General features: G+C 67.6%; 2 protein-coding genes across 2 annotated transcripts; both read right to left on the reverse strand.

Annotated features, from left to right (window-relative positions):
• Positions 1-563: 563 nt before the first annotated feature.
• LOC126232316 (uncharacterized) lies at positions 564-10,748 on the reverse strand. The gene is made up of 5 exons (XM_049942596.1): positions 9,738-10,748; positions 7,288-9,663; positions 4,364-7,213; positions 1,564-4,275; positions 564-1,433 (listed from the first exon to the last, which is right to left on the reverse strand). The coding sequence occupies exons 1-5, from the start codon at positions 10,746-10,748 to the stop codon at positions 564-566; spliced, it is 9,819 nt and encodes a 3,272-aa protein (XP_049798553.1).
• A 58-nt stretch (positions 10,749-10,806) lies between these two features.
• LOC126232317 (uncharacterized) lies at positions 10,807-19,370 on the reverse strand. The gene is made up of 4 exons (XM_049942597.1): positions 19,176-19,370; positions 18,381-19,118; positions 13,747-18,222; positions 10,807-13,638 (listed from the first exon to the last, which is right to left on the reverse strand). Exons 1-4 carry the CDS (start codon positions 19,368-19,370, stop codon positions 10,807-10,809), a joined length of 8,241 nt encoding a protein of 2,746 aa, XP_049798554.1.
• Positions 19,371-19,412: the final 42 nt, after the last annotated feature.

The raw sequence follows: 19,412 nt of genomic DNA on the forward strand, positions 1-19,412 counted from the left end.
CGTTTCTGCGCAGCCGTTTCTGCGCAGCCGTTTCTGCGCAGCCGTTTCTGCGCAGCCGTTTCTGCGCAGCCGCTTCTGCGCAGCCGCTTCTGCGCAGCCGCTTCTGCGCAGCCGCTTCTGCGCAGCCGCTTCTGCGCAGCCGCTTCTGCGCAGCCGCTTCTGCGCAGCCGCTTCTGCGCAGCCGCTTCTGCGCAGCCGCTTCTGCGCAGCCGCATCTGCGCAGCCCCTTCTGCGCAGCCGCTTCTGCGCAGCCGCTTCTGCGCAGCCGCTTCTGCGCAGCCGCTTCTGCGCAGCCGCTTCTGCGCAGCCGCTTCTGCGCAGCCGTTTCTGCGCAGCCGTTTCTGCGCAGCCGTTTCTGCGCAGCCGTTTCTGCGCAGCCGTTTCTGCGCAGCCGCTCCTGCGCAGCCGTTTCTGCGCAGCCGTTCCTGCGCAGCCGTTACTGCGCAGCCGTTTCTGCGCAGCCGTTTCTGCCTAGCTGTTTCTGCGCAGCTGTTTATGCGCAGCTGTTTCTGCGCAGCTGTTTCTGCGCAGCTGTTTCTGCGCAGCTGTTTCTGCCTAGCTGTTTATGCGCAGCTGTTTATGCGCAGCTGTTTCTGCGCAGCTGTTTCTGCGCAGCTGTTTCTGCGCAGCTGTTTCTGCGCAGCTGTTTCTGCGCAGCTGTTTCTGCCTAGCTGTTTCTGCGCAGCCGTTTCTGCGCAGCCGTTCCTGCGCAGCCGTTCCTGCGCAGCCGTTTCGGCGCAGCCGTTTCGGCGCAGCCGTTTCGTCGCAGCCGTTTCGGCGCAGCCGTTTCCGCGCAGCCGCTTCTGCGCAGCCGTTTCCGCGCAGCCGCTTCCGCGCAGCCGCTTCCGCGCAGCCGCTTCTGCGCAGCCGCTTCTGCGCAGCCGCTTCTGCGCAGCCGCTTCTGCGCAGCCGCTTCTGCGCAGCCGCTTCTGCGCAGCCGCTTCTGCGCAGCCGCTTCTGCGCAGCCGCTTCTGCGCAGCCGCTTCTGCGCAGCCGCTTCTGCGCAGCCGCTTCTGCGCAGCCGCTTCTGCGCAGCCGCTTCTGCGCAGCCGTTTCTGCGCAGCCGTTTCTGCGCAGCCGCTTCTGCGCAGCCGCTTCTGCGCAGCCGCTCCTGCGCAGCCGTTCCTGCGCAGCCGTTCCTGCGCAGCCGTTCCTGCGCAGCCGTTCCTGCGCAGCCGTTCCTGCGCAGCCGTTCCTGCGCAGCCGTTCCTGCGCAGCCGTTCCTGCGCAGCCGTTCCTGCGCAGCCGTTCCTGCGCAGCCGTTCCTGCGCAGCCGCTTCTGAGCAGCCGCTTCTGCGCAGCCGCTTCTGCGCAGCCGTTTCTGCGCAGCCGCTTCTGCGCAGCCGCTTCTGCGCAGCCGCTTCTGCGCAGCCGTTTCTGCGCAGCCGCTTCTGCGCAGCCGCTTCTGCGCAGCCGCTTCTGCGCAGCCGTTTCTGCGCAGCCGTTTCTGCCTAGCTGTTTCTGCGCAGCTGTTTATGCGCAGCTGTTTCTGCGCAGCTGTTTCTGCGCAGCTGTTTCTGCGCAGCTGTTTCTGCGCAGCTGTTTCTGCCTAGCTGTTTATGCGCAGCTGTTTATGCGCAGCTGTTTCTGCGCAGCTGTTTCTGCGCAGCTGTTTCTGCGCAGCTGTTTCTGCGCAGCTGTTTCTGCGCAGCTGTTTCTGCCTAGCTGTTTCTGCGCAGCCGTTTCTGCGCAGCCGTTCCTGCGCAGCCGTTCCTGCGCAGCCGTTTCGGCGCAGCCGTTTCGGCGCAGCCGTTTCGTCGCAGCCGTTTCGGCGCAGCCGTTTCCGCGCAGCCGCTTCTGCGCAGCCGTTTCCGCGCAGCCGCTTCCGCGCAGCCGCTTCTGCGCAGCCGCTTCTGCGCAGCCGCTTCTGCGCAGCCGCTTCTGCGCAGCCGCTTCTGCGCAGCCGCTTCTGCGCAGCCGCTTCTGCGCAGCCGCTTCTGCGCAGCCGCTTCTGCGCAGCCGCTTCTGCGCAGCCGCTTCTGCGCAGCCGCTTCTGCGCAGCCGCTTCTGCGCAGCCGCTTCTGCGCAGCCGCTTCTGCGCAGCCGTTTCTGCGCAGCCGCTTCTGCGCAGCCGCTTCTGCGCAGCCGCTCCTGCGCAGCCGTTCCTGCGCAGCCGTTCCTGCGCAGCCGTTCCTGCGCAGCCGTTCCTGCGCAGCCGTTCCTGCGCAGCCGTTCCTGCGCAGCCGTTCCTGCGCAGCCGTTCCTGCGCAGCCGTTCCTGCGCAGCCGTTCCTGCGCAGCCGTTCCTGCGCAGCCGCTTCTGAGCAGCCGCTTCTGCGCAGCCGCTTCTGCGCAGCCGTTTCTGCGCAGCCGCTTCTGCGCAGCCGCTTCTGCGCAGCCGCTTCTGCGCAGCCGTTTCTGCGCAGCCGCTTCTGCGCAGCCGCTTCTGCGCAGCCGCTTCTGCGCAGCCGTTTCTGCGCAGCCGTTTCTGCGCAGCCGCTTCTGCGCAGCTGCTTCTGCGCAGCTGCTCCTGCGCAGCTGCTCCTGCGCAGCTGCTCCTGCGCAGCTGCTCCTGCGCAGCTGCTCCTGCGCAGCTGTTCCTGCGCAGCTGTTCCTGCGCAGCTGTTCCTGCGCAGCTGTTTCTGCGCAGCTGTTTCTGCCTAGCTGTTTCTGCGCAGCCGTTTCTGCGCAGCCGTTTCTGCGCAGCCGTTCCTGCGCAGCCGTTTCGGCGCAGCCGTTTCTGCGCAGCCGTTTCGGCGCAGCCGTTTCTGCGCAGCCGTTTCGGCGCAGCCGTTTCTGCGCAGCCGTTTCGGCGCAGCCGTTTCGGCGCAGCCGTTTCGGCGCAGCCGTTTCGGCGCAGCCGTTTCGGCGCAGCCGTTTCGGCGCAGCCGTTTCGGCGCAGCCGTTTCGGCGCAGCCGTTTCGGCGCAGCCGTTTCGGCGCAGCCGTTTCGGCGCAGCCGTTTCGGCGCAGCCGTTTCGGCGCAGCCGTTTCGGCGCAGCCGTTTCTGCGCAGCCGTTCCTGCGCAGCCGTTTCTGCGCAGCCGTTCCTGCGCAGCCGTTCCTGCGCAGCCGTTCCTGCGCAGCCGTTCCTGCGCAGCCGTTCCTGCGCAGCCGTTCCTGCGCAGCCGTTCCTGCGCAGCCGTTCCTGCGCAGCCGTTCCTGAGCAGCCGTTTCTGCGCAGCCGTTTCTGCGCAGCCGTTTCTGCGCAGCCGTTCCTGCGCAGCCGTTCCTGCGCAGCCGTTCCTGCGCAGCCGTTTCGGCGCAGCCGTTCCGGCGCAGCCGTTTCGGCGCAGCCGTTCCGGCGCAGCCGTTCCTGCGCAGCCGTTCCTGCGCAGCTGTTCCTGCGCAGCTGTTCCTGCGCAGCTGCTTCTGCGCAGCTGCTTCTGCGCAGCTGCTTCTGCGCAGCTGCTTCTTGCCAGCTGCTTCTGCGCAGCTGCTTCTGCGCAGCTGTTTCTGCGCAGCTGTTCCTGCGCAGCTGCTTCTGCGCAGCTGTTTCTGCGCAGCTGTTTCTGCGCAGCTGTTTCTGCCTAGCTGTTTCTGCGCAGCTGTCCCTGCGCAGTTGTCCCTGCGCAGCCGTTTCGGCGCAGCCGTTTCGGCGCAGCCGTTTCGGCGCAGCCGTTTCGGCGCAGCCGTTTCGGCGCAGCCGTTTCGGCGCAGCCGTTTCGGCGCAGCCGTTTCGGCGCAGCCGTTTCGGCGCAGCCGTTTCGGCGCAGCCGTTTCGGCGCAGCCGTTTCGGCGCAGCCGTTTCGGCGCAGCCGTTTCGGCGCAGCCGTTTCGGCGCAGCCGTTTCGGCGCAGCCGTTTCTGCGCAGCCGTTTCTGCGCAGCCGTTCCTGCGCAGCCGTTCCTGCGCAGCCGTTCCTGAGCAGCCGTTTCTGCCTAGCTGTTTCTGCGCAGCTGTTTCTGCGCAGCTGTCCCTGCGCAGCTGTCCCTGCGCAGCCGTTTCGGCGCAGCCGTTTCGGCGCAGCCGTTTCGGCGCAGCCGTTTCGGCGCAGCCGTTTCTGCGCAGCCGTTTCTGCGCAGCCGTTTCTGCGCAGCCGTTTCTGCGCAGCCGTTCCTGCGCAGCCGTTTCTGCGCTGCCGTTCGTGCGCAGCCGTTTCTGCGCAGCCGTTTCTGCGCAGCCGTTTCTGCGCAGCCGTTTCTGCGCAGCCGTTTCTGCGCAGCCGTTTCTGCGCAGCCGTTTCTGCGCAGCCGTTCCTGCGCAGCCGTTCCTGCGCAGCCGTTTCTGCGCAGCCGTTCCTGCGCAGCCGTTCCTGCGCAGCCGTTCCTGCGCAGCCGTTCCTGCGCAGCCGTTCCTGCGCAGCCGTTCCTGCGCAGCCGTTCCTGCGCAGCCGTTCCTGCGCAGCCGTTTCGGCGCAGCTGTTTCGGCGCAGCTGTTTCTGCGCAGCTGTTTCTGCGCAGCTGTTTCTGCGCAGCTGTTCCTGCGCAGCTGTTCCTGCGCAGCTGTTCCTGCGCAGCTGTTCCTGCGCAGCTGTTCCTGCGCAGCTGTTCCTGCGCAGCTGTTCCTGCGCAGCTGTTCCTGCGCAGCTGTTCCTGCGCAGCTGTTCCTGCGCAGCTGTTCCTGCGCAGCTGCTTCTGCGCAGCTGTTCCTGCGCAGCTGCTTCTGCGCAGCTGCTTCTGCGCAGCTGCTTCTGCGCAGCTGCTTCTGCGCAGCTGCTTCTGCGCAGCTGCTTCTGCGCAGCTGCTTCTGCGCAGCTGCTTCTGCGCAGCTGTTTCTGCGCAGCTGTTTCTGCGCAGCTGTTCCTGCGCAGCTGCTTCTGCGCAATGCTTCTGCGCAGCTGTTTCTGCGCAGCTGTTCCTGCCTAGCTGTTCCTGCGCAGCTGTTTCTGCGCAGCTGTTCCTGCGCAGCTGTCCCTGCGCAGCTGTTTCGGCGCAGCTGTTTCTGTGCAGCCGTTTCGGCGCAGCCGTTTCTGCGCAGCCGTTTCTGCGCAGCCGTTTCGGCGCAGCCGTTTCGGCGCAGCCGTTTCGGCGCAGCCGTTTCGGCGCAGCCGTTTCGGCGCAGCCGTTTCTGCGCAGCCGTTCCTGCGCAGCCGTTCCTGCGCAGCCGTTTCTGCGCAGCCGTTCCTGCGCAGCCGTTCCTGCGCAGCCGTTCCTGCGCAGCCGTTCCTGCGCAGCCGTTCCTGCGCAGCCGTTCCTGCTCAGCCGTTCCTGCGCAGCCGTTCCTGCGCAGCCGTTCCTGCGCAGCCGTTCCTGCGCAGCCGTTCCTGCGCAGCCGCTTCTGCGCAGCTGTTCCTGCGCAGCTGCTTCTGCGCAGCTGCTTCTGCGCAGCTGCTTCTGCGCAGCTGCTTCTGCGCAGCTGTTTCTGCGCAGCTGTTTCTGCGCAGCTGTTTCTGCGCAGCTGTTCCTGCGCAGCTGTTTCTGCGCAGCTGTTTCTGCGCAGCTGTTTCTGCGCAGCTGTTCCTGCGCAGCTGTTTCTGCGCAGCTGTTTCTGCGCAGCTGTTCCTGCGCAGCTGTTCCTGCGCAGCTGTCCCTGCGCAGCCGTTTCGGCGCAGCCGTTTCGGCGCAGCCGTTTCTGCGCAGCCGTTTCTGCGCAGCCGTTTCGGCGCAGCCGTTTCGGCGCAGCCGTTTCGGCGCAGCCGTTTCGGCGCAGCCGTTTCGGCGCAGCCGTTTCGGCGCAGCCGTTTCGGCGCAGCCGTTTCTGCGCAGCCGTTTCTGCGCAGCCGTTCCTGCGCAGCCGTTCCTGCGCAGCCGTTCCTGCGCAGCCGTTCCTGCGCAGCCGTTCCTGCGCAGCCGTTCCTGCGCAGCCGTTCCTGCGCAGCCGCTTCTGCGCAGCCGTTCCTGCGCAGCCGCTTCTGCGCAGCCGCTTCTGCGCAGCCGCTTCTGCGCAGCCGCTTCTGCGCAGCCGCTTCTGCGCAGCTGCTTCTGCGCAGCTGCTTCTGCGCAGCTGCTTCTGCGCAGCTGCTTCTGCGCAGCTGTTTCTGCGCAGCCGTTTCTGCGCAGCCGTTTCTGCGCAGCCGTTTCTGCGCAGCCGTTCCTGCGCAGCCGTTCCTGCGCAGCCGTTTCTGCGCAGCCGTTTCTGCGCAGCCGTTTCGGCGCAGCCGTTTCGGCGCAGCCGTTTCGGCGCAGCCGTTTCGGCGCAGCCGTTTCGTCGCAGCCGTTTCTGCGCAGCCGTTTCTGCGCAGCCGTTTCGGCGCAGCCGTTTCGGCGCAGCCGTTTCGGCGCAGCCGTTTCCGCGCAGCCGTTTCCGCGCAGCCGTTTCCGCGCAGCCGTTTCCGCGCAGCCGTTTCCGCGCAGCCGTTTCCGCGCAGCCGTTCCCGCGCAGCCGTTCCCGCGCAGCCGTTCCCGCGCAGCCGTTCCCGCGCAGCCGTTCCCGCGCAGCCGTTCCCGCGCAGCCGTTCCCGCGCAGCCGTTCCCGCGCAGCCGTTCCCGCGCAGCCGTTCCCGCGCAGCCGTTCCCGCGCAGCCGTTCCCGCGCAGCCGTCCCGCGCAGCCGTTCCCGCGCAGCCGTTCCCGCGCAGCCGTTCCCGCGCAGCCGCTCCCGCGCAGCCGCTCCCGCGCAGCCGCTCCCGCGCACCCGCTCCCGCGCACCCGCTCCCGCGCACCCGCTCCCGCGCACCCGCTCCCGCGCACCCGCTCCCGCGCACCCGCTCCCGCGCACCCGCTTCCGCGCACCCGCTTCCGCGCAGCCGCTTCCGCGCAGCCGCTTCCGCGCAGCCGCTTCCGCGCAGCCGCTTCCGCGCAGCCGTTCCTGCGCAGCCGTTCCTGCGCAGCCGTTCCTGCGCAGCCGTTCCTGCGCAGCCGTTCCTGCGCAGCCGTTCCTGCGCAGCCGTTTCTGCGCAGCCGTTTCTGCGCAGCCGTTTCTGCGCAGCCGTTTCTGCGCAGCCGTTTCTGCGCAGCCGTTTCGGCGCAGCCGTTTCTGCGCAGCCGTTTCGGCGCAGCCGTTTCTGCGCAGCCGTTTCTGCGCAGCCGTTTCGGCGCAGCCGTTTCGGCGCAGCCGTTTCGGCGCAGCCGTTTCGGCGCAGCAGTTTCTGCGCAGCCGTTCCTGCGCAGCCGTTCCTGCGCAGCCGTTCCTGCGCAGCCGTTCCTGCGCAGCCGTTCCTGCGCAGCCGCTGTTGCGCAGCTGTTCATGCGCAGCTGTTCCTGCGCAGCTGTTCCTGCGCAGCTGTTCCTGCGCAGCTGTTCCTGCGCAGCTGCTTCTGCGCAGCTGCTTCTGCGCAGCTGCTTCTGCGCAGCTGCTTCTGCGCAGCTGCTCCTGCGCAGCTGCTCCTGCGCAGCTGCTCCTGCGCAGCTGCTCCTGCGCAGCTGCTCCTGCGCAGCTGTTCCTGCGCAGCTGTTCCTGCGCAGCCGTTTCTGCGCAGCCGTTTCTGCCTAGCTGTTTCTGCGCAGCCGTTTCTGCGCAGCCGTTTCTGCGCAGCCGTTCCTGCGCAGCCGTTCCTGCGCAGCCGTTTCGGCGCAGCCGTTTCTGCGCAGCCGTTTCGGCGCAGCCGTTTCTGCGCAGCCGTTTCGGCGCAGCCGTTTCGGCGCAGCCGTTTCGGCGCAGCCGTTTCGGCGCAGCCGTTTCGGCGCAGCCGTTTCGGCGCAGCCGTTTCGGCGCAGCCGTTTCGGCGCAGCCGTTTCGGCGCAGCCGTTTCGGCGCAGCCGTTTCGGCGCAGCCGTTTCTGCGCAGCCGTTTCTGCGCAGCCGTTTCTGCGCAGCCGTTCCTGCGCAGCCGTTCCTGCGCAGCCGTTCCTGCGCAGCCGTTTCTGCGCTGCCGTTCCTGCGCAGCCGTTCCTGAGCAGCCGTTTCTGCGCAGCCGTTTCTGCGCAGCCGTTTCTGCGCAGCCGTTCCTGCGCAGCCGTTCCTGCGCAGCCGTTCCTGCGCAGCCGTTCCTGCGCAGCCGTTCCTGCGCAGCTGTTTCGGCGCAGCTGTTTCGGCGCAGCTGTTTCGGCGCAGCTGTTTCGGCGCAGCTGTTCCTGCGCAGCTGTTCCTGCGCAGCTGTTCCTGCGCAGCTGTTCCTGCGCAGCTGTTCCTGCGCAGCTGTTCCTGCGCAGCTGCTGCTGCGCAGCTGTTCCTGCGCAGCTGCTTCTGCGCAGCTGCTTCTGCGCAGCTGCTTCTGCGCAGCTGCTTCTGCGCAGCTGCTTCTGCGCAGCTGCTTCTGCGCAGCTGCTTCTGCGCAGCTGCTTCTGCGCAGCTGTTTCTGCGCAGCTGTTTCTGCGCAGCTGTTTCTGCGCAGCTGTTCTTGCGCAGCTGCTTCTGCGCAGCTGCTTCTGCGCAGCTGTTTCTGCGCAGCTGTTTCTGCGCAGCTGTTCCTGCGCAGCTGTTTCTGCGCAGCTGTTTCTGCCTAGCTGTTTCTGCGAAGCTGTTTCTGCGCAGCTGTCCCTGCTCAGTTGTCCCTGCGCAGCCGTTTCGGCGCAGCCGTTTCTGCGCAGTCGTTTCGGCGCAGCCGTTTCTGCGCAGCCGTTTCTGCGCAGCCGTTTCGGCGCAGCCGTTTCGGCGCAGCCGTTTCGGCGCAGCCGTTTCGGCGCAGCCGTTTCGGCGCAGCCGTTTCTGCGCAGCCGTTTCTGCGCAGCCGTTCCTGCGCAGCCGTTCCTGCGCAGCCGCTCCTGCGCAGCCGTTCCTGCGCAGCTGTTTCTGCCTAGCTGTCTCTGCGCAGCTGTTTCTGCGCAGCTGTCCCTGCGCAGCTGTCCCTGCGCAGCCGTTTCGGCGCAGCCGTTTCGGCGCAGCCGTTTCGGCGCAGCCGTTTCGGCGCAGCCGTTTCTGCGCAGCCGTTTCTGCGCAGCCGTTTCTGCGCAGCCGTTTCTGCGCAGCCGTTCCTGCGCAGCCGTTTCTGCGCTGCCGTTTCTGCGTAGCCGTTCCTGCGCAGCCGTTTCTGCGCTGCCGTTCCTGCGCAGCCGTTTCTGCGCAGCCGTTTCTGCGCAGCCGTTTCTGCGCAGCCGTTTCTGCGCAGCCGTTTCTGCGCAGCCGTTCCTGCGCAGCCGTTCCTGCGCAGCCGTTTCTGCGCAGCTGTTCCTGCGCAGCTGTTCCTGCGCAGCTGTTCCTGCGCAGCTGTTCCTGCGCAGCTGTTCCTGCGCAGCTGTTCCTGCGCAGCTGTTCCTGCGCAGCTGTTCCTGCGCAGCTGTTTCGGCGCAGCTGTTTCTGCGCAGCTGTTTCTGCGCAGCTGTTTCTGCGCAGCTGTTGCTGCGCAGCTGTTTCTGCGCAGCTGTTCCTGCGCAGCTGTTCCTGCGCAGCTGTTCCTGCGCAGCTGTTCCTGCGCAGCTGCTTCTGCGCAGCTGTTCCTGCGCAGCTGCTTCTGCGCAGCTGCTTCTGCGCAGCTGCTTCTGCGCAGCTGCTTCTGCGCAGCTGCTTCTGCGCAGCTGCTTCTGCGCAGCTGTTCCTGCGCAGCTGCTTCTGCGCAGCTGCTTCTGCGCAGCTGTTCCTGCGCAGCTGCTTCTGCGCAGCTGCTTCTGCGCAGCTGTTTCTGCGCAGCTGTTCCTGCGCAGCTGTTTCTGCGCAGCTGTTCCTGCCTAGCTGTTTCTGCGCAGCTGTTTCTGCGCAGCTGTTCCTGCGCAGCTGTCCCTGCGCAGCCGTTTCGGCGCAGCTGTTTCTGCGCAGCCGTTTCGGCGCAGCCGTTCCTGCGCAGCCGTTTCTGCGCAGCCGTTTCTGCGCAGCCGTTTCGGCGCAGCCGTTTCGGCGCAGCCGTTTCGGCGCAGCCGTTTCGGCGCAGCCGTTTCGGCGCAGCCGTTTCGGCGCAGCCGTTTCGGCGCAGCCGTTTCTGCGCAGCCGTTCCTTCGCAGCCGTTTCTGCGCAGCCGTTTCTGCGCAGCCGTTCCTGCGCAGCCGTTCCTGCGCAGCCGTTCCTGCTCAGCCGTTCCTGCGCAGCCGTTCCTGCGCAGCCGTTCCTGCGCAGCCGTTCCTGCGCAGCCGTTCCTGCGCAGCCGCTTCTGCGCAGCTGTTCCTGCGCAGCTGCTTCTGCGCAGCTGCTTCTGCGCAGCTGCTTCTGCGCAGCTGCTTCTGCGCAGCTGCTTCTGCGCAGCTGCTTCTGCGCAGCTGCTTCTGCGCAGCTGCTTCTGCGCAGCTGCTTCTGCGCAGCTGCTTCTGCGCAGCTGCTTCTGCGCAGCTGCTTCTGCGCAGCTGTTTCTGCGCAGCTGCTTCTGCGCAGCTGTTTCTGCGCAGCTGTTTCTGCGCAGCTGTTTCTGCGCAGCCGTTTCTGCGCAGCCGTTCCTGCGCAGCCGTTCCTGCGCAGCCGTTCCTGCGCAGCCGTTCCTGCGCAGCCGTTCCTGCGCAGCCGTTCCTGCGCAGCCGTTTCGGCGCAGCCGTTTCGGCGCAGCCGTTTCGGCGCAGCCGTTTCGGCGCAGCCGTTTCGTCGCAGCCGTTTCGTCGCAGCCGTTTCTGCGCAGCCGTTTCTGCGCAGCCGTTTCGGCGCAGCCGTTTCGGCGCAGCCGTTTCGGCGCAGCCGTTTCGGCGCAGCCGTTTCGGCGCAGCCGTTTCCGCGCAGCCGTTTCCGCGCAGCCGTTCCCGCGCAGCCGTTCCCGCGCAGCCGTTCCCGCGCAGCCGTTCCCGCGCAGCCGTTCCCGCGCAGCCGTTCCCGCGCAGCCGTTCCCGCGCAGCCGTTCCCGCGCAGCCGTTCCCGCGCAGCCGTTCCCGCGCACCCGCTTCCCGCGCAGCCGTTCCCGCGCAGCCGTTCCCGCGCACCCGCTTCCCGCGCACCCGCTTCCCGCGCACCCGCTTCCCGCGCACCCGCTTCCCGCGCACCCGCTTCTGCGCACCCGCTTCTGCGCACCCGCTTCTGCGCACCCGCTTCTGCGCAGCCGCTTCTGCGCAGCCGCTTCTGCGCAGCCGCTTCTGCGCAGCCGTTCCTGCGCAGCCGTTCCTGCGCAGCCGTTCCTGCGCAGCCGTTCCTGCGCAGCCGTTCATGCGAAGCCGTTCCTGCGCAGCCGTTCCTGCGCAGCCGTTCCTGCGCAGCCGTTTCTGCCTAGCCGTTTCTGCGCAGCCGTTTCTGCGCAGCCGTTTCGGCGCAGCCGTTTCTGCGCAGCCGCTTCTGCGCAGCCGCTTCTGCGCAGCCGCTTCTGCGCAGCCGCTTCTGCGCAGCCGCTTCTGCGCAGCCGCTTCTGCGCAGACGCTTCTGCGCAGACGCTTCTGCGCAGACGCTTCTGCGCAGACGCTTCTGCGCAGCCGCTTCTGCGCAGCCGCTTCTGCGCAGCCGCTTCTGCGCAGCCGTCTCTGCGCAGCCGTCTCTGCGCAGCCGTCTCTGCGCAGCCGCTTCTGCGCAGCCGCTTCTGCGCAGCCGCTTCTGCGCAGCCGTTTCTGCGCAGCCGTTTCTGCGCAGCCGCTTCTGCGCAGCCGCTTCTGCGCAGCCGCTTCTGCGCAGCCGCTTCTGCGCAGCCGCTTCTGCGCAGCCGCTTCTGCGCAGCCGCTTCTGCGCAGCCGCTTCTGCGCAGCCGGTTGTGCGCAGCCGCTTCTGCGCAGCCGCTTCTGCGCAGCCGTTTCTGCGCAGCCGTTTCTGCGCAGCCGTTCCTGCGCAGCCGTTCCTGCGCAGCCGTTCCTGCGCAGCCGTTCCTGCGCAGCCGCTTCTGCGCAGCGGCTGTTGCGCAGCTGTTCCTGCGCAGCTGTTCCTGCGCAGCTGCTCCTGCGCAGCTGCTTCTGCGCAGCTGCTCCTGCGCAGCTGTTTCTGCGCAGCTGCTCCTGCGCAGCTGCTCCTGCGCAGCTGTTCCTGCGCAGCTGTTCCTGTGCAGCTGTTCCTGCGCAGCTGTTCCTGCGCAGCTGTTCCTGCGCAGCTGTTCCTGCGCAGCTGTTCCTGCGCAGCTGTTCCTGCGCAGCCGTTTCTGCGCAGCCGTTTCTGCGCAGCCGTTTCTGCGCAGCCGTTTCGGCGCAGCCGTTTCGGCGCAGCCGTTTCGGCGCAGCCGTTTCTGCGCAGCCGTTTCGGCGCAGCCGTTTCGGCGCAGCCGTTTCTGCGCAGCCGTTTCGGCGCAGCCGTTTCGGCGCAGCCGTTTCGGCGCAGCCGTTTCGGCGCAGCCGTTTCGGCGCAGCCGTTTCTGCGCAGCCGTTTCTGCGCAGCCGTTTCTGCGCAGCCGTTCCTGCGCAGCCGTTCCTGCGCAGCCGTTCCTGCGCAGCCGTTCCTGCGCAGCCGTTTCTGCGCTGCCGTTCCTGCGCAGCCGTTCCTGCGCAGCCGTTCCTGCGCAGCCGTTTCTGCGCAGCCGTTCCTGCGCAGCCGTTCCTGCGCAGCCGTTCCTGCGCAGCCGTTCCTGCGCAGCCGTTCCTGCGCAGCCGTTTCGGCGCAGCCGTTTCGGCGCAGCCGTTTCTGCGCAGCCGTTCCTGCGCAGCCGTTCCTGCGCAGCTGTTCCTGCGCAGCTGCTTCTGCGCAGCTGCTTCTGCGCAGCTGCTTCTGCGCAGCTGCTTCTGCGCAGCTGCTTCTGCGCAGCTGTTTCTGCGCAGCTGCTTCTGCGCAGCTGCTTCTGCGCAGCTGTTTCTGCGCAGCTGTTCCTGCGCAGCTGCTTCTGCGCAGCTGCTTCTGCGCAGCTGTTTCTGCGCAGCTGTTTCTGCGCAGCTGTTCCTGCGCAGCTGTTTCTGCGCAGCTGTTTCTGCCTAGCTGTTTCTGCGCAGCTGTTTCTGCGTAGCTGTCCCTGCGCAGCTGTCCCTGCGCAGCCGTTTCGGCGCAGCCGTTTCTGCGCAGTCGTTTCGGCGCAGCCGTTTCTGCGCAGCCGTTTCGGCGCAGCCGTTTCGGCGCAGCCGTTTCGGCGCAGCCGTTTCGGCGCAGCCGTTTCGGCGCAGCCGTTTCGGCGCAGCCGTTTCGGCGCAGCCGTTTCGGCGCAGCCGTTTCGGCGCAGCCGTTTCGGCGCAGCCGTTCCTGCGCAGCCGTTCCTGCGCAGCCGTTCCTGCGCAGCCGTTCCTGCCTAGCTGTTCCTGCGCAGCTGTTTCTGCGCAGCTGTCCCTGCGCAGCTGTCCCTGCGCAGCCGTTTCGGCGCAGCCGCTTCTGCGCAGCCGCTTCTGCGCAGCCGCTTCTGCGCAGCCGCTTCTGCGCAGCCGCTTCTGCGCAGCCGCTTCTGCGCAGCCGCTTCTGCGCAGCCGCTTCTGCGCAGCCGCTTCTGCGCAGCCGCTTCTGCGCAGCCGCTTCTGCGCAGCCGCTTCTGCGCAGCCGCTTCTGCGCAGACGCTTCTGCGCAGACGCTTCTGCGCAGACGCTTCTGCGCAGCCGTCTCTGCGCAGCCGTCTCTGCGCAGCCGTCTCTGCGCAGCCGCTTCTGCGCAGCCGCTTCTGCGCAGCCGCTTCTGCGCAGCCGCTTCTGCGCAGCCGTTTCTGCGCAGCCGCTTCTGCGCAGCCGCTTCTGCGCAGCCGCTTCTGCGCAGCCGCTTCTGCGCAGCCGGTTGTGCGCAGCCGCTTCTGCGCAGCCGCTTCTGCGCAGCCGTTTCTGCGCAGCCGTTTCTGCGCAGCCGTTTCTGCGCAGCCGTTCCTGCGCAGCCGTTCCTGCGCAGCCGTTCCTGCGCAGCCGTTTCTGCGCAGCCGTTCCTGCGCAGCCGTTCCTGCGCAGCCGTTCCTGCGCAGCCGTTCCTGCGCAGCCGTTCCTGCGCAGCCGTTCCTGCGCAGCCGTTCCTGCGCAGCCGTTCCTGCGCAGCCGCTTCTGCGCAGCCGCTTCTGCGCAGCCGCTTCTGCGCAGCCGCTTCTGCGCAGCCGCTTCTGCGCAGCCGCTTCTGCGCAGCTGTTTCTGCGCAGCTGCTTCTGCGCAGCTGCTTCTGCGCAGCTGTTTCTGCGCAGCTGTTCCTGCGCAGCTGCTTCTGCGCAGCTGTTCCTGCGCAGCTGTTCCTGCGCAGCTGTTTCTGCGCAGCTGTTTCTGCCTAGCTGTTTCTGCGCAGCCGTTTCTGCGCAGCCGTTCCTGCGCAGCCGTTTCGGCGCAGCCGTTTCGGCGCAGCCGTTTCTGCGCAGCCGTTTCTGCGCAGCCGTTTCGGCGCAGCCGTTTCGGCGCAGCCGTTTCGGCGCAGCCGTTTCGGCGCAGCCGTTTCGGCGCAGCCGTTTCGGCGCAGCCGTTTCGGCGCAGCCGTTTCGGCGCAGCCGTTTCGGCGCAGCCGTTTCTGCGCAGCCGTTTCTGCGCAGCCGTTTCTGCGCAGCCGTTTCTGCGCAGCCGTTCCTGCGCAGCCGTTCCTGCGCAGCCGTTTCTGCGCTGCCGTTCCTGCGCAGCCGTTCCTGAGCAGCCGTTCCTGAGCAGCCGTTTCTGCGCAGCCGTTTCTGCGCATCCGTTTCTGCGCAGCCGTTTCTGCGCAGCCGTTCCTGCGCAGCCGTTCCTGCGCAGCCGTTCCTGCGCAGCCGTTCCTGCGCAGCCGTTCCTGCGCAGCCGTTCCTGCGCAGCCGTTTCGGCGCAGCCGTTTCTGCGCAGCCGTTTCTGCGCAGCCGTTTCTGCGCAGCCGTTTCTGCGCAGCCGTTCCTGCGCAGCCGTTCCTGCGCAGCCGTTCCTGCGCAGCCGTTCCTGCGCAGCCGTTCCTGCGCAGCCGCTTCTGCGCAGCTGTTCCTGCGCAGCTGCTTCTGCGCAGCTGCTTCTGCGCAGCTGCTTCTGCGCAGCTGCTTCTGCGCAGCTGCTTCTGCGCAGCTGCTTCTGCGCAGCTGTTTCTGCGCAGCTGTTCCTGCGCAGCTGCTTCTGCGCAGCTGCTTCTGCGCAGCTGTTTCTGCGCAGCTGTTCCTGCGCAGCTGTTTCTGCGCAGCTGTTTCTGCGCAGCTGTTTCTGCGCAGCTGTTTCTGCCTAGCTGTTTCTGCGCAGCTGTTTCTGCGCAGCTGTTCCTGCGCAGCTGTCCCTGCGCAGCCGTTTCGGCGCAGCCGTTTCTGCGCAGCCGTTTCGGCGCAGCCGTTTCTGCGCAGCCGTTTCTGCGCAGCCGTTTCGGCGCAGCCGTTTCGGCGCAGCCGTTTCGGCGCAGCCGTTTCGGTGCAGCCGTTTCGGCGCAGCCGTTTCGGCGCAGCCGTTTCTGCGCAGCCGTTCCTGCGCAGCCGTTTCTGCGCAGCCGTTTCTGCGCAGCCGTTCCTGCGCAGCCGTTCCTGCGCAGCCGTTCCTGCGCAGCCGTTCCTGCGCAGCCGTTCCTGCTCAGCTGTTCCTGCGCAGCTGTTCCTGCGCAGCTGCGTCTGCGCAGCTGCGTCTGCGCAGCTGTTCCTGCGCAGCTGTTCCTGCGCAGCTGCTTCTGCGCAGCTGCTTCTGCGCAGCTGCTTCTGCGCAGCTGCTTCTGCGCAGCTGCTTCTGCGCAGCTGCTTCTGCGCAGCTGATTCTGCGCAGCTGATTCTGCGCAGCTGATTCTGCGCAGCTGCTTCTGCGCAGCTGCTTCTGCGCAGCTGCTTCTGCGCAGCTGCTTCTGCGCAGCTGTTTCTGCGCAGCTGCTTCTGCGCAGCGGTTTCTGCGCAGCCGTTCCTGCGCAGCCGTTCCTGCGCAGCCGTTCCTGCGCAGCCGTTCCTGCGCAGCCGTTTCGGCGCAGCCGTTTCGGCGCAGCCGTTTCGGCGCAGCCGTTTCGGCGCAGCCGTTTCGGCGCAGCCGTTTCGGCGCAGCCGTTTCGGCGCAGCCGTTTCGGCGCAGCCGTTTCGGCGCAGCCGTTTCGGCGCAGCCGTTTCTGCGCAGCCGTTTCGGCGCAGCCGTTTCGGCGCAGCCGTTTCGGCGCAGCCGTTTCGGCGCAGCCGTTTCGGCGCAGCCGTTTCCGCGCAGCCGTTTCCGCGCAGCCGTTTCCGCGCAGCCGTTTCCGCGCAGCCGTTCCTGCGCAGCCGTTCCTGCGCAGCCGTTTCTGCGCTGCCGTTCCTGCGCAGCCGTTCCTGCGCAGCCGTTCCTGAGCAGCCGTTTCTGCGCAGCCGTTTCTGCGCAGCCGTTTCTGCGCAGCCGTTTCTGCGCAGCCGTTCCTGCGCAGCCGTTCCTGCGCAGCCGTTCCTGCGCAGCCGTTCCTGCGCAGCCGTTCCTGCGCAGCTCTTCCTGCGCAGCTGTTTCGGCGCAGCTGTTTCGGCGCAGCTGTTTCGGCGCAGCTGTTTCTGCGCAGCTGTTCCTGCGCAGCTGTTCCTGCGCAGCTGTTCCTGCGGAGCTGTTCCTGCGCAGCTGTTCCTGCGCAGCTGCTGCTGCGCAGCTGTTCCTGCGCAGCTGCTTCTGCGCAGCTGCTTCTGCGCAGCTGCTTCTGCGCAGCTGTTTCTGCGCAGCTGTTTCTGCGCAGCTGCTTCTGCGCAGCTGCTTCTGCGCAGCTGTTTCTGCGCAGCTGTTTCTGCGCAGCTGCTTCTGCGCAGCTGTTTCTGCGCAGCTGTTTCTGCGCAGCTGTTCCTGCGCAGCTGTTTCTGCGCAGCTGTTTCTGCCTAGCTGTTTCTGCGCAGCTGTTTCTGCGCAGCTGTCCCTGCGCAGTTGTCCCTGCGCAGCCGTTTCTGCGCAGCCGTTTCTGCGCAGTCGTTTCGGCGCAGCCGTTTCTGCGCAGCCGTTTCTGCGCAGCCGTTTCGGCGCAGCCGTTTCGGCGCAGCCGTTTCGGCGCAGCCGTTTCGGCGCAGCCGTTTCGGCGCAGCCGTTTCGGCGCAGCCGTTTCGGCGCAGCCGTTTCTGCGCAGCCGTTCCTGCGCAGCCGTTCCTGCGCAGCCGTTCCTGCGCAGCCGTTCCTGCGCAGCCGTTCCTGCGCAGCCGTTTCTGCCTAGCTGTTTCTGCGCAGCTGTTTCTGCGCAGCTGTCCCTGCGCAGCTGTCCCTGCGCAGCTGTTTCGGCGCATCCGTTTCGGCGCATCCGTTTCGGCGCAGCCGTTTCGGCGCAGCCGTTTCGGCGCAGCCGTTTCGGCGCAGCCGTTTCTGCGCAGCCGTTTCTGCGCAGCCGTTTCTGCGCAGCCGTTTCTGCGCAGCCGTTCCTCCGCAGCCGTTTCTGCGCTGCCGTTTCTGCGCAGCCGTTCCTGAGCAGCCGTTTCTGCGCAGCCGTTTCTGCGCAGCCGTTTCTGCGCAGCCGTTCCTGCGCAGCCGTTCCTGCGCAGCCGTTCCTGCGCAGCCGTTCCTGCGCAGCCGTTCCTGCGCAGCCGTTCCTGCGCAGCCGTTCCTGCGCAGCCGTTCCTGCGCAGCCGTTCCTGCGCAGCCGTTCCTGCGCAGCCGTTTCTGCGCAGCCGTTCCTGCGCAGCTGTTCCTGCGCAGCTGTTCCTGCGCAGCTGCTTCTGCGCAGCTGTTCCTGCGCAGCTGCTTCTGCGCAGCTGCTTCTGCGCAGCTGCTTCTGCGCAGCTGCTTCTGCGCAGCTGTTTCTGCGCAGCTGTTCCTGCGCAGCTGCTTCTGCGCAGCTGTTTCTGCGCAGCTGTTTCTGCGCAGCTGTTCCTGCGCAGCTGTTCCTGCGCAGCTGTTTCTGCCTAGCTGTTTCTGCGCAGCTGTTTCTGCGCAGCTGTTCCTGCGCAGCTGTCCCTGCGCAGCTGTTTCGGCGCAGCTGTTTCTGCGCAGCTGTTTCGGCGCAGCTGTTTCTGCGCAGCCGTTTCTGCGCAGCCGTTTCTGCGCAGCCGTTTCGGCGCAGCCGTTTCGGCGCAGCCGTTTCGGCGCAGCCGTTTCGGCGCAGCCGTTTCGGCGCAGCCGTCCCTGCGCAGCCGTTCCTGCGCAGCCGTTCCTGCGCAGCCGTTCCTGCGCAGCCGTTCCTGCGCAGCCGTTCCTGCGCAGCCGCTTCTGCGCAGCCGCTTCTGCGCAGCCGCTTCTGCGCAGCCGCTTCTGCGCAGCCGCTTCTGCGCAGCCGCTTCTGCGCAGCCGCTTCTGCGCAGCCGCTTCTGCGCAGCCGCTTCTGCGCAGCTGTTTCTGCGCAGCTGCTTCTGCGCAGCTGTTTCTGCGCAGCTGTTTCTGCGCAGCTGTTTCTGCGCAGCTGTTTCTGCGCAGCCGTTTCTGCGCAGCCGTTTCTGCGCAGCCGTTTCTGCGCAGCCGTTTCTGCGCAGCCGTTCCTGCGCAGCCGTTCCTGCGCAGCCGTTCCTGCGCAGCCGTTTCGGCGCAGCCGTTTCGGCGCAGCCGTTTCGGCGCAGCCGTTTCGGCGCAGCCGTTTCGTCGCAGCCGTTTCGGCGCAGCCGTTTCTGCGCAGCCGTTTCGGCGCAGCCGTTTCCGCGCAGCCGTTTCCGCGCAGCCGTTTCCGCGCAGCCGTTTCCGCGCAGCCGTTTCCGCGCAGCCGTTCCCGCGCAGCCGTTCCCGCGCAGCCGTTCCCGCGCAGCCGTTCCCGCGCAGCCGTTCCCGCGCAGCCGTTCCCGCGCAGCCGTTCCCGCGCAGCCGCTTCTGCGCACCCGCTTCTGCGCAGCCGTTTCTGCGCAGCTGTTTCTGCGCAGCTGTTTATGCGCAGCTGTTTCTGCCTAGCTGTTTCTGCGCAGCTGTTTCTGCGCAGCTGTTCCTGCGCAGCTGTTTCGGCGCAGCCGTTTCGGCGCAGCCGTTTCGGCGCAGCCGTTTCGGCGCAGCCGTTTCGGCGCAGCCGTTTCTGCGCAGCCGTTTCGGGTCAGCCGTTTCGGCGCAGCCGTTTCGGCGCAGCCGTTTCGGCGCAGCCGTTTCGGCGCAGCCGTTTCTGCGCAGCCGTTTCTGCGCAGCCGTTTCTGCGCAGCCGTTTCTGCGCAGCCGTTCATGCGCAGCCGTTCCTGCGCAGCCGTTCCTGAGCAGCCGTTCCTGCGCAGCCGTTTCTGCGCAGCCGTTCCTGCGCAGCCGTTCCTGCGCAGCCGTTCCTGCGCAGCCGTTCCTGCGCAGCCGTTCCTGCGCAGCCGTTCCTGCGCAGCCGTTCCTGCGCAGCCGTTCCTGCGCAGCCGTTCCTGCGCAGCCGTTCCTGCGCAGCCGTTTCTGCGCAGCCGTCTCTGCGCAGCCGTTTCTGCGCAGCCGTTTATGCGCAGCCGTTTCTGCGCAGCCGTTTCTGCGCAGCCGTTTCTGCGCAGCCGTTTCTGCGCAGCCGTTTCTGCGCAGCCGCTTCTGCGCAGCCGCTTCTGCGCAGCCGTTTCTGCGCAGCCGCTTCTGCGCAGCCGCTTCTGCGCAGCCGCTTCTGCGCAGCCGCTTCTGCGAAGCCGCTTCTGCGCAGCCGCTTCTGCGCAGCCGCTTCTGCGCAGCCGCTTCTGCGCAGCCGCTTCTGCGCAGCCGCTTCTGCGCAGCCGCTTCTGCGCAGCCGCTTCTGCGCAGCCGCTTCTGCGCAGCCGCTTCTGCGCAGCCGCTTCTGCGCAGCCGCTTCTGCGCAGCCGCTTCTGCGCAGCCGCTTCTGCGCAGCCGCTTCTGCGCAGCCGTTTCTGCGCAGCCGCTTCTGCGCAGCCGCTTCTGCGCAGCCGCTTCTGCGCAGCCGCTTCTGCGCAGCCGTTTCTGCGCAGCCGTTTCTGCGCAGCCGTTCCTGCGCAGCCGTTCCTGCGCAGCCGTTACTGCGCAGCCGTTACTGCGCAGCCGTTACTGCGCAGCCGTTACTGCGCAGCCGTTTCTGCGCAGCCGTTTCTGCGCAGCCGTTCCTGCGCAGCCGTTCCTGCGCAGCCGTTCCTGCGCAGCCGTTCCTGCGCAGCCGTTGCTGCGCAGCCGTTGCTGCGCAGCCGTTCCTGCGCAGCCGTTCCTGCGCAGCCGTTCCTGCGCAGCCGTTCCTGCGCAGCCGCTTCTGCGCAGCCGCATCTGCGCAGCCGCTTCTGCGCAGCCGCTTCTGCGCAGCCGCTT

The sequence above is a fragment of the Schistocerca nitens genome, unplaced genomic scaffold, assembly GCF_023898315.1.
Source record: "Schistocerca nitens isolate TAMUIC-IGC-003100 unplaced genomic scaffold, iqSchNite1.1 HiC_scaffold_468, whole genome shotgun sequence".
Classification (NCBI taxonomy): domain Eukaryota; kingdom Metazoa; phylum Arthropoda; class Insecta; order Orthoptera; family Acrididae; genus Schistocerca; species Schistocerca nitens.

Coding starts and splice junctions, on each gene's coding strand:
- LOC126232316 (XM_049942596.1), bottom strand. CDS start 10,748: ATGAACGGCTGCGCAGGAACGGCTGCGCAGGAACGGCTGCGCAGGAAC. Junction 7,214..7,287: donor GGCTGCGCAGGAACGGCTGC/GCAGAAACGGCT, acceptor ACGGCTGCGCAG/GAACAGCTGCGCAGGAACAG. Junction 1,434..1,563: donor AGCTGCGCATAAACAGCTGC/GCATAAACAGCT, acceptor ACGGCTGCGCAG/AAACGGCTGCGCAGAAGCGG.
- LOC126232317 (XM_049942597.1), bottom strand. CDS start 19,370: ATGCGGCTGCGCAGAAGCGGCTGCGCAGGAACGGCTGCGCAGGAACGG. Junction 19,119..19,175: donor TGCGCAGAAACGGCTGCGCA/GTAACGGCTGCG, acceptor ACGGCTGCGCAG/GAACGGCTGCGCAGGAACGG. Junction 13,639..13,746: donor GGCTGCGCAGAAACGGCTGC/GCAGAAACGGCT, acceptor GCGCAGAAACAG/CTGCGCAGGAACAGCTGCGC.